The following is a 13,267-nucleotide window of genomic DNA, read 5'->3' as shown; positions in this document are numbered from 1 at the left end:
CAGGTATTAAAGGTAAGTGCTGGTGGGGTCCTAGTCATAAGGACTACTTTTCCATCATTCAATCAGCTGTAAACTTGGCAATAAGTGTTCAATGCCATAGCGTTACATTGATCTGCACAAGCAATCTAATGATTGCTTATAATAGGCCTCTAGGGAAGGGGGAAATAAAATAAAAAAAATTGTTAAAAAATAAAATAGATAACTAAAAAAAAAAAAAGAGAAAACTTTTAAGAATCCCTTGACTAATACAAATTCAGATCATTAGCATTTTTCCATTATGAAAAGAAAAAAATATTTGTAAAAAAAAAATTAGGTAAACATATTTGGTATCTTCCAGACCCTGTCTGTTTATTGTGACTGTTGATCTCATAGAACAGTGTAATGCAATTGCATTACATTGACCTACAGAAGCAATCTACATTGACCTACATAAGCAATCTACATTGACCTACATAAGCAATCTATTGATAAAAATAAGACCCCACCCATTAAAAATGTAAATTGCCTTTATTTTCCCATTTTCCAAATAAAACAAATTGTATAAAAGAAAAAAATTAGGTAATTCAATTTGGTATCTTCGTATATGGAATTGGGGATATAAAAACTGAACAAAAAACACCCCAAAAAAAATTTCAAACGCGAAAATTGCTTATTTTTGCTTACATTACATAACAGGAAATTTTTTTTCATAAAAAGTCAATACTAAGCAAAAGTTGTTTCGGATCAAAACTACAGCGCACAACGCAATAAAGTAGCCCACAAATAGCTCTGTAGGTTGGGGAAAAAAAAATTTTTTTGTATTTTTAATGTTTTTTTTTATAAACATTTTTTTTTAAATAAACAAAAAACATCCATGTTTGATATCATTGGAATCAAATTGTTTTTTTTTTTTTTTTTTTTTTTTGAGGTGGGGGGATTCATAATACATTATAGCAGTCTCCAAATGGGGCATGCCAGAAATTGGAGGGCCACCATTTGGAGACCGCTGTATCATAGAGTAAAATAAAGGGTGCCGGTGACAATTACAACTTGTCCCGCAGAAAAAATAACAATAATGATATAAAAGTTTTTGCTTTTAGGTAAGAAGGAAGGAAACGTAAGCCAAAATTCGGAGGGGTTGGGAAGGGATTAAAGGGGTACTCCGCTGCCCAAGCGTTCTGAACGCTGAGTGGGGGAAGCGGGGGTCATGATGTCACGCCAAGCCCCCTCAATGCAAGTCTATGGGAGGGGGCGTGGCAGTTGCCACGCCCCCTCCCATAGACTTGCATTGAGGGGGCATGGCATGACGTCACGAGGGGCGTGGCCGTGACGTCACGACCCATGCAGCCCGCACTCTGGGGTAGTGGAGTACCCCTTTAAGGAAATTTTGCAAGTAATCAATCAAATCTTTTTCTCAACAGTTGATAAGGAAACGCACATGGTGGGCAGCTACGGACCCCGCATCGAACCTTACGAATTCCTCACCCCCCTAGAAGAAGCCCCCAAAGGAATGTTTGTCCGGGGGACATACCACATGAAATCCTGGTTCACAGATGATGACAAAACCAACCACTTGGCCTGGGAGTGGAACCTTAATATTAAAAAGGATTGGAAGGAATAGAGGAGGAGGACCACCTTCCGCTGCGGCCGCCATCGTATAACTAGGGGGGGATGAATACCACATATTACAAATTGTACAAGACATATCAAGGTTTCTACATCTGTTTTCTAATAGTTACGTGTAGTTTCTAAGAAAAAAAAAGGAATATACAAACATGTAAAGACAGTATTTAATAAAAAGATGAATCTTTAACAATTATCTTTTCGGACATTGTGGAGATGGGGGGGGGGTCCTCTATAGAGCTGCCTGACTGACAAACGCAGTACTGGACCCTCACCAGATGTTTGTGTGACTTTCATTGTTACAGTCTTGTGTCTGATGTGCAGTAGATTCACACTGAAATTGAATTGGGTCAAGTGCTATTCTATTGTGATGGGCTGAAGTTTTTTGGGTCCACCCCATTGCCCACTGGTCCTTTGTCAAGACCTGAAGACCTATAGTCTACCCCATTGTCCACTGGTCCTCTCCTTTGGTAAGAGATGAAGATCTAAAATTCACCCCATTGATAGTTGGTTCTTACCATTGCCTCATTCCATTTTCCTGAGCTGAAGACCTATAATCCACTCCCATTTTCCACTGGTTCTTCCCATTGTTCACTGGTCCTCTTCTTTGTCAAGACCTGAAGACCTATAGTTCACCCCATTACCCATTGGTCCTTTCCTTTGTCGAGGGCTTAAGACCTATAGTCCACCCCATTAATAGTTGGTTCTCCTTACCATTGCCTCATTCCATTTTCCCCAGCTGAAGACCTACAATCCACCCCATTGACCACTCGCCCTTTCCTTTGTTAAGAGCTGAAGACCTATAGTCCACCCCATGTTTGGTTGGTTCTTACCATTTTCTCATTCCATTTTCCTTAGCTCAAGACTTATTATCCACCCCATTGCCCACTGGTCCTTTCCTTGGTCGAGGGCTAAAGACCTATAGTCCACCCCATGGATAGTTGGTTTTCACCATTGCCTCATTCCATTTTCCTGAGCTGAAGATTTATTATCCACCCCATTGCCCACTGGTCCTTTCCTTTGTCAACAGCTGAAGACTAGAGTTGAGCGAACTTATAGTAAATTGGTTCGTAAGGAACCTCGCAGCTCGCCCATTGATTACTTTAGTTTTCATATATTAGTTCAGCTTTCCAAGTGCTCCGATTGCCCTTGAAAAGGTCCTAAATCATCACAGACTTTTCCAGGCAATCGGAGCACTTGGAAGGCTGAACTACTATATGAAGACTAAAGTAATCAACAGGTGAGCCGCGAAGTTCCTTCCGAACCAATTTACTGTAAATTCGCTCAACTATACTGAAGACCTATAATCCCCCTCATATTCGCTGTGGAAAATCTGCTCAGGATTTGCTGCAGAACCATTGGAGTCAATGGGTAGCAGCATGATCTGCAGTGAATTATGTAGGTGTGAACATACCATTATCCTGATTGTTTTGTATACAGCTTTCCATTGACTGAAATAAGTCTGTGGGGCAGTCCACCGTATTGCAGAAAAATTTGTGCCCCCCCCCCCCCCCAATTATTGACATCAAGACACGTGACCCAAGTGTGTGTGCTAGGTCAATAAAGTAAAAAAATGAAACCCGGTAGACTTAAATAATCTTTATTGAATACAAAATAAACAACACGTTGTATAAAATTCATTAATAACGGAATTCACAAAGCACAAAAAAAAAAAACCCCACTGGGCAATTAATGAGGAGATTCTGGTGCAGGGCCAAAAAATAATAAAAAATTTTGTTTTTAAACTCCTATATAAGGGCATAGCTATAGAGGTAGCAGTCGCATCGGGCCCTGGTGCCTAAAGCGGCCCCAAAACACATCTGACGCATAAGAAACCTGTATTATATTTGACATATGGGGCCCTGTTGCAGATTTTGAATCGGGGCCCATAAGCTACAAGCTGCGCCTCTGCTCTATAAGTACATATGGGGGGGACGGCAAATAATGACAAAATTCTAGAAAAGGGGAGGGATAAAGTGCAAGTACAAAAGTGCAATTCTAAGAGATGGAGTAAGACAGTAGCAGCAATACATTCAGTCAAAAAGTGCCTTCCGATTCCTAAATCACGCCAATCCCTAGACCCAAAAATATATATAAAGCACCAAGCAAGTGCTAATGTGCAAGATAGTACAAGCACAGTCTTCTTGACTGTAACAAGTAGTCAACCAGGAACGCCTGCTTTTGACATTTCCCAGCCGGATCAAGCAAACGTTATTTTCGCGTTCGACTTGGTCACAGGTTATGGTGCCAGGGAAGATCACCCCAACCTTATCATAATGCTCTGTGATTCCAAAGTTGCGTCCGCCACCTGCAGGTGCCTCACGCTTCCCCGTTCGGTCTTCCAGTGCATGGCGCAGCATCACCATACTACGTCACCGTGCCCACACTTGATTTCTCAAGGGTGCCCGAGCAGGAAGCACAGAATAGCGATTTACTACTATTATACTGGAGGAATTGGAGGGCACTTTTTGTTTGGATGTGCATTAGAAGTTATTGCTACTACTGTCTTACTCCATCTCCTAGAATTGCACATTTGTACTTGAACCTTATCCCTCCCATTTTCGAGAATTTTTTCATAATTTGCAGCCCCCCCCCCCCCCCATATTTACTTGAAAGGAGTAGGGAAAAAAAATGTTTTTTGCCCTGCACCAGAATCTCCTCCTGAATTGCCCAGTGGGATTTTACTTTTTGTCCTTTGTATATTCTGGTTTAAATGAATTTTCTACAATTTTTTGTTTGTTGTGTATTTAATAAAGACTTTGTCTTAAGTGCTGATTATTCCCGTGTTTGATTGTAGGGTTTTTTGTATGATATTTGGTAGCATACATTTAGGTGGATTATTTGTAACATAACAGATGGCCTGTTAAACATGATATATTATATAATCCCATAGTACATAGGACGTTCTATCGTGTAACAGCAATGACATTTAATACTGTAGTTCAATGTGGAATAAATGGTCGGATGGATGAAAGGCAACAAAGGGATGAGCAGCAGAATATTGATCTGATAAAAGTGGCTGCAGACGAAGAGCGATGACTCCAGGAGAAGCAGTAATGGGGCGAGGAATCACTTTCTGCCGATTCATCATTGAGTTACAGCGTTATATATTATATAACCAAACCGTAATGGTTTACAGTTTCCACTGCTCTGGATGATACACTCCTGCTTCAGAGTATACAGGGATTACAACCATGAGACCAAGCAAGAATCAAGATATCCCTGGGCATGGTGCATGGTCATTACTCCAGACTAAACTAACAGATTTCAATAGCCGCCACGTGACGAAATGCAATGGTAGTTGAGATGAAAAAAGCATAATTGTTCTGAAACATGTCAACTACCAGTGTTTTGTCTATGGTGGTTCTTGGTTTTACGGTGGCCATGTTTAAATGCTTCTATAAAAAAAAAAATCTGGCTATTGAAATCATATTTTAAAAAAAATCAAGATAACTTGGTTGTAGGGCTGGGAGCAACGGGTATTATAAGGCAATTTCTAGTCCACCACCATACACTTATCCAATAAGCAATGGATTACCATACACTTCTCCAATAACCAATGTCCACCATACTCTACTCCAATAACCAATGTCCACCATACTCTACTCCAATAACCAATGAGTCCACCATACAGTACTCCAATAACCAATGAGTCCACCATACACTTCTCCAATAACCAATGTCCACCATACTCTACTCCAATAACCAATGAGTCCACCATACAGTACTCCAATAACCAATGAGTCCACCATACACTTCTCCAATAACCAATGTCCACCATACTCTACTCCAATAACCAATGAGTCCACCATACAGTACTCCAATAACCAATGTCCACCATACACTATTCCAATAACCAATGAGTCCCCCATACACTACTCCAATAACCAATGAGTCCACCATACACTATTCCAATAACCAATGAGTCCACCATACACTACTCCTATAACCAATGAGTCCACCATACACTACTCCAATAACCAATGAGTCCACCATACACTACTCCAATAACCAATGAGTCCACCATACACTATTCCAATAACCAATGAGTCCCCCATACACTACTCCAATAACCAATGAGTCCACCATACACTATTCCAATAACCAATGAGTCCACCATACACTACTCCAATAACCAATGAGTCCACCATACACTACTCCAATAACCAATGAGTCCACCATACACTACTCCAATAACCAGAGTCCACCATACACTACTCCTATAACCAATGAGTCCACCATACACTACTCCAATAACCAATGAGTGCACCATACACTACTCCAATAACCAATGAGTCCACCATACACTACTCCAATAACCAATGAGTCCACCATACACTACTCCAATAACCAATGAGTCCACCATACATTACTCCAATAACCAATGAGTCCACCATACACTACTCCAATAACCAATGAGTCCACCATACACTACTCCAATGACCAATGAGTCCACCATACAGAATTCCAATAACCAATGAGTCCACCATACACTACTCCAATAACCAATGAGTCCACCATACACTACTCCAATGACCAATGAGTCCACCATACAGAATTCCAATAACCAATGAGTCCACCATACACTACTCCAATAACCAATGAGTCCACCATACACTACTCCAATGACCAATGAGTCCACCATACAGAATTCCAATAACCAATGAGTCCACCATACACTACTCCAATAACCAATGAGTCCACCATTCAGTACTCCAATAACCAGAGTCCACCATACACTACTCCAATAACCAATGAGTCCACCATACACTACTCCAATATCCAATGAGTCCACCATACAGTACTCCAATAACCAATGAGTCCACCATACAGTACTCCAATAACCAATGAGTCCACCAATAACCAGACACTAAAGGCTTTAGATACTGTAGCCAAAGTGACTGTACTAAAGCTGCAGAATGCAATAAAAGCATAGTAGAGAATTGCACATCTGCAGAGAGACAACCCTCACTAGATAGTAGAGAACTGCGCCTGTACAGAGACATTGTAGAGAATTGCATATCTGCATAGTCACCCCTCACTCCATAGATGAGAATTGCACCTTTACAGAAATATCACACTCGGATCCACACAGAGACACCTGTCACTGTATAGTAGAGAATTGTGCATCCGCAGAGATATCACACTCGCATCCACAGAGAGAAACCTCTCATTGCATAGTAAAGAATTGCACATCCCCAGAGAGCCCCCCACTACATAGCGGAGAATTGCGCATCTGCAGAGAGACACCCCCCCCCCCCCCCCCCTGACTGTGTAACTCTTCAGTAAAGGCTTCTACTTAACGACCACTTGTGAGCCATAAATGTGCCCAGAGCAGTTGTCACTTTCCATCCCTTACTCTACTCAGTGCATTACTCAGCAGGGGGCAGTAGTGAGTGTACTCCCTGTGATATACATTTTATTACATGTAATGTAACTTGTCTTAACCCTATAATACAGAACTATTTTCTGGTGCATGTGCTGTATCCGCTCACCTCTCTCTGCTAGCTCTCACCTCACCTGTGCTGCGGACCAGCCAGTCCCGCCTCCGGACCAGCCAGTCCCACCTCCGGCTTAATCAAGGAACACTGTAAGAAAGTGTCCGGCACTCTAGGAATGTGGGTAAAACACAGCTTGCTTTATTTAATTATAGGACCGAAGTCACATACAGAAATCTTGTCCGGCGCGTTTCACACTCTCTGGGGCTTAATCGTAGACTGACAAACATTACAAACCACACCATTTAAAGACATAGACGTGGAGTCTATATACAAAATTTTAGTATATTATTACTATATAGTGTTGCAGTGCATACGTTTTAGTCGTAAATCAATTGAAGTTTATATATGCATTTTTTGTCTTTATGCCCATATGAGTGTGAACTAAGGTCTAAGCCAAGTAAATGTATATAATTCCCACTCCGGGTTTTCCATTTGCCTTGATTTTACACCAATGATGTAAGGAGTCATGTGACTCCTTGTCTATGTATTTTAATGGTGTGGTTTGTAAGGTTTGTCAGTCTATGATTAAGCCCCAGAGAAGGTGAAACGCGTCGGACAAGATTTCTGTATGTGACTTCGGTCCTATAATTCAATAAAGTAAGCTGTGTTTTACCCACAATCCTGGGAGCGCCGGACACTTTCTTACACAGAACTATTTGCTGTATCATTGATATCAAAGTCCGCTGTGACCTTCCACAGATTTTTTTTAGAAAACCAAGGGCCCCAGTAAAGTACAGGACAGATTGTAAAGGAGCCGAGGAGTCTGCGCAGCGGCCCCCGGCACAGTCATTATGTGTTTATAGTAAACATCACTCTAAAAACCATTTCGGAAATGTCCTGATCACTTGGAGGAGCAGCCGAGGCTCCATCTGCACTATATTAGTTTTTGTCTGGTCGCCAAATTGCGAAAAGACATTAAACAAGGGCTGGAGCGTCCCCGGAGGCCTCCCACATGGGGAGAAAACAACACGTTTTAAAAAAGCCTTCATAAACAAAGTATACAGGCCCGGTGCTGTCTATATGCAGCACACACCTACAGCTATATAGATAGTGTCAAGAATTGTAAAGTTTACTTAATGGGGTTCTCTGGGGTAACCATAGGATATGGCTTACATTACCTATGCCCAGCGGGGGTGGAGCCTAGTACAGAGGTGCCTCCCCTGCTTACTATGACACAATCAGAACAGCTACCTACAGCCACCACTAGGGGAGCTCTCTGCTGATAGTTTTCTACAGCTCCTGTGTTGAGTTAATAAAGGTAGGTGTAGGACATTTGGTGGATCTCTCTACATGTTTTAAGAAAGAAGACACATATATAGGGTTGTACTGGAATAAAACAACACAGCTGCTTTCTGTTTGAAACAGCACCAACACTTGTTCAAAGGTAGTATGTGGTACTGCACCTCTACCCTTTAACAGCCCTTAAAGGGGTATTGCAGTTTTATACATCTTATCCCCTATCCAAAGGATAGGGGATAAAGATGTATGATGGCAGGGGTCCCGCCGCCGGGGATTCTCACGATCTCTGTGCTACCCCCACGGCATTCTGTGCCGGGCGCTGCCTCTGAGTCGGAGACGTGACGTCAGGGCCACGCATCCTAGTAACGTCACACAACGCCCCTTCATTCACGTCTATGGGATGGGGCGTGACGGCAGTCACGCCCCCTCCCATAGACATGAATGGAGGGGCATAAGGTAATAAGATGTATAAAGCCGGAATACCCCTTTAAATCACTTTAACAGAGCTGATCTGCAACACAGTAGAGGATATTGCTCACTGCACCACATGTCCCAGCTGTTGCCGCAAGTCCTGTTTCTCAGAGTTCAGACTATAGTGCTACTGGTGTCCAGTTACCGGTGCCTCGCCGCTACGATGGTGATCCCAAGTCCTGCCGTGGTTTTTCCCAAAAAATGCTGGATCCACTTTGAGTTGCATAGGCGCAAGTTTCCCATGGAGCATTCTAAAGTGGCATTATGTTTTTATTATCAAGTGAAGCCCTTGCCCTATGGGAACGTGACAGTCCAGAGACCCCAAACGAGAAAACCTTTTCCATTAAGTGGTTGAGGGCCGGGTCGTACTTCTTCTCTTGCCTCCGCTTTCCTACGTTTACACCAAGGCTCTCATACTGTGGGACAATACGCCATCCAGCTCCATACACTGGCTGAACTAGCTTAGAACTATGAGGCACAACAGGGAGGGCTTGTCTGATCACATTATGGAGGAGTTAGCGGGTTGTGTCCACACTGAACCATCTGATTTCTCTTGCCACCAAAATCCCCATGCATGTCAGGAAACCTGTCGCACTTGAAAAAGACCCACTTACCTAGCACCTTACTTCCAGAAGCCCATGCTGCCACCTTCAGCCATCACTTCTGAGGAGTCCATACAAATTGAGCGCCATAGACTATCCGATCACGAATGCCGACAGCAAGGGGTAGAAAATCTGGAGGAGGATGAATACTTTTTGCCCCATTAATTTGATTCTTCGGACCAGTCCAAAGAGCCCCTGTACTTCACTGACCCCACCTCAGGTCTGGTCACCGCAGCTGGTGTCTTATTCAGAGACATCCCGTCACAAAAAGACACATCTTTGCCTGGGGACGTGATTCTAAGCATGCTGGGCATCGCAGGATCCACAAGACCATCAAGCATCTGACCCGCCATATTGGTGGCCAATGCTCTCTAAAGATGTTCGTGAGTAATGGGGAGATTCATCAAGACCTGTGCAGAGGAAAAGTTGACCAGTTGCCCATAGCAACCAATCAGATCGCTTCTTATGTTTTTGAAAAGGTCTCTGAAAAATGAAAGAAGCGATCTGATTGGTTGCTATGGGCAACTGGTCAACTTTTCCTCAACACAGGTCTTGATGAATATCCCCCAATGTCTCTGTCTGTGCAACCTGTGCCCAAATGTGTCTCCAGGTCCAAATCAATGAAGTTTCTACAGCGGCTGCCTGTTCCTGATGCTCCACAACAAAATGTTTCTGTGGGTTACATCACCGATCTCCCACCCTGTGCTGGGTGTACCGTAGTTTGGGTTGTTTTAAATCAATTTTCTATAATGGCCCACTTCATCCCCTTGCCCGGTTTACTTACAGCTGATCATCCTGCCAGACTCTTTATGGAACAAACTGACGCCATGGAATATTCCTGCCAATTCTGAGGAGTGAAACTTACTTTGAGATTCTGGAGGGCGCTCTGCCATTTGTTCAAGCTAAAGTTGGACTTTTTTCTGGATACCATCTCCAGACAAATAACCAAACCAATCTTAGAGAGTTATTGTCATTTCTGCTCAATGTGACAACTGGGTACAACCTTCTACAACAACCTTACCAGTGAATCCACAGGATCGTCTCCTTCTAGTATATGGTCGACATCCTTGCGTTCCTCCACCAGCCCCAGCATCCTCTGTAACAAGTGCAGCATACTCCTCTTTCAGGAACGTTATGTAAATCTGGGGCAAGGCCAAGGACCTGCCGAGCAGATACAAAATGTAAAGCGTCTCCTCCGCTGGGGATAACTTTTGACTTTTTCTTCCAGGAATATTACTAGGAAGGTTTTGCTCCTAGATTCCTTTTGAGGTGATAAAACGAATCAATGCTGTTGCATACAAACTCCATCTGCCTCCTTCCCTATAGATTCCCTATTCTTTTTATGTCTCCTTGCTTAAAGAAGATATATCTTGGGGAAAAACTTATCATGGGGACCCACGCAATCTCCTGTATGAATCCACGGCTTCAAACAGGAACGGCGCGCCATGACCCCCGCACGATGTGGCGCGTCACGACCCCTGCACCAAGCAGCAGCCGCCACTCCCCCTCCACATATCTCTATGCGCAAGCCGTTTGTCTATCTCCGGCACTCCCATAGAGGTATAAGGGAGAGCCAGGGCCCCGTAAAGGAGACTGTGGGGGGTCCCAACTAGCACCGCCCCCTATCCTTTGGATGCCACCTACCATCTGAAGCTGACACCAGGAGCTAATGACAGACATCATTGATCATGGCGATGCCAGTCTTAGTGAGAAAGGAATCATCCGAAACACGTGTCGAGGTGCAGGATCATCACTGGGAAGCCGTCAGCATGTCACAATTAGGTATTGTATTGATTTGAGTCATTATAATCATGTGCTGACTAGACTTAATACTGCTAGATTTCAATTGGCATTACTGATCACTATATATATCCTGGTGATATCCTGCTTAGCTTTGTGTTGGGGGGTTTTTTAAGGGTGGGTTATTTTATGGGTGTTTTTCTACCTATTTTTGTATATGTAATAAAGAATTATATTTTTGACTATATCTTTGGGCTAATTTTGTAGGTTATTGATTAAATTATTAGCCGCGTTGGGCTTGTAGGTAATATTAGTTAGAAAGTTGCCTAACATTAGGTCATCATGTCAGTCCTCTGATCTGCACCCCCACAATGCAATCGGTGGGGGGGTTGACGAACTGTAACCACTGCAGCTGAAGGCCTTCGTACCTTCAATGGTAGATCCCCTTGAACAGAAGATCACCCATTGAACAGATTAGCATGGATCTGTATGAGCAATCAAGTGATTTCTTATAAAGGTTCTCTAAGGACACTTTAAGTGTAACAAAAAAAAAAATAACATAGATATATATTGTAAATAATGTATTTTAGCAATATAAAACAACCCCCTAATAAAAAAAAATTAAACATCACCTTTTCTGATTTTTTTATGCATGCGGAGACGCCCGATCTATAGTGAACACTGTAAACGTTTAAAAAATAAAACTTTGCCAGACATATCCCAGAAGAAAAAAAAATTATAAAAAGTGATCAAAAAGTCCTATAAACCCCAAATTGGTATCGATAAAAAAAAATGGAATAACAAAAACATCCACACTGCTTATAGGGTCAATGTATAATAATCATCTATTTTCCATAACCTATCCGGAGGATAAGCCAATAATTTTACAAAGCCAAATAACACCCCCTTGGAATTCCATAATGAACACTAGAGGGAGATACAATCATACAGTTCATGATTATGTGTTTGTTCATATGTTACATTTACATAAGAAAGATATTAACAAACAAAAAAAAAAAACTTGATCAAAAATTATACTAATAATAGAGAACATTTTAATAAATAAAATAATTAAATAAATTAAATTAAAATAAATTAAAATTAAAAAAATAAATAAAATGAAATCAACACTTAGCACTCAAAATAATGTAGTAGCCAGTGAGCTATCTCAGCTCTGCTACATCTGCAATAATTCATAACATAAATGTGAAGTCATTAAAGGGTGTTTTAGGGTTATTAGGAAGTGACATCATGGGGTCACCCAGTGCGTCCTGTATATGACTGTGATCACATGACACAGTAGTCACAGATAACTTTTGACCATAATAAATTATTTTGAAAAATATATGAATTATTTACTCAATTTAATAAAATACTGAAAGTTTGAAAAATTTTATAAAAAAATAAATTTTGTAAAAAAATTTCATGTTTTATTTTAAAATATAAAAGTAAAACTTCAAACTTTTTGTCATTTTTTTTCCAATGAAAATAATATAAATCGCATGTTTTTCTTTGGACATCACAATACTTATTTAACTAAATAATACTAATTGTAAACATTTTAGTTAAAAAAAAAAGTTAGGCTTCTTTCACACTACAAAATGACTCCGTTTTAAAGATCCGTACAAATTTCCGTCTGAAAATCAGCTGAAAATGTGCTATAACGGGTTAAAACGGCTATTAGAAAATCCCATTATAGTCTATGGGATTTTTCTAACGGCCGAATAGGATTTTGTAACTGCCGTTTTACAGCCGATTTTCAGACGGAACTTCGTACGGATCTTTAAAACGGAGTCATTTTGTAGTGTGAAAGGGGCCTAAGAATAAATGGTGAAATTTAAATTGTGGGTAAAACTTCAAACTTACTATACAGTAATAAAATATAATTGAATTCAAATAACTAATGAAAATGTAAAAACATTTTTAGTAACCAAAACATTTAAAAAATTTGGTAAAATAACAATTGTGGCTTTTTTCAAATTATAAAAGTAAAAATACAAAAAATTTTTTTTTTTTTTTTATAAATAATAATTTATTGTATAATAATAATAATGATAAAAATGTTATTTCTATGTTTTTCTCTGGACACTACACAGTAGTCACAGGGGACTT

General features: G+C 41.0%; 1 protein-coding gene across 3 annotated transcripts in view; it reads left to right on the top strand.

The window, feature by feature from the left end:
* Nucleotides 1-1,790, top strand: part of LOC130285535 (rho GDP-dissociation inhibitor 2-like) — a 150,190-nt gene extending 148,400 nt beyond the window's left edge. For all 3 annotated transcript variants that reach the window (XM_056537055.1, XM_056537054.1, XM_056537053.1), the window contains exons 5-6: nt 1-12; nt 1,401-1,790. The exon at nt 1-12 is cut by the window's left edge and continues 52 nt beyond it. In XM_056537055.1, coding sequence (XP_056393030.1) covers nt 1-12; nt 1,401-1,600 — 212 coding nt within the window. In that variant the 3' untranslated portion in view covers nt 1,601-1,790. The remainder of the gene's footprint in view (nt 13-1,400) is intronic.
* The last annotated feature ends 11,477 nt before the right edge of the window (nt 1,791-13,267 follow it).

This window comes from Hyla sarda, chromosome 8 (assembly GCF_029499605.1).
Source record: "Hyla sarda isolate aHylSar1 chromosome 8, aHylSar1.hap1, whole genome shotgun sequence".
Classification (NCBI taxonomy): domain Eukaryota; kingdom Metazoa; phylum Chordata; class Amphibia; order Anura; family Hylidae; genus Hyla; species Hyla sarda.
The sequence above is the reverse complement of the archived record's forward strand: the minus strand, read 5'-3'. Positions and strand labels throughout refer to the sequence as shown.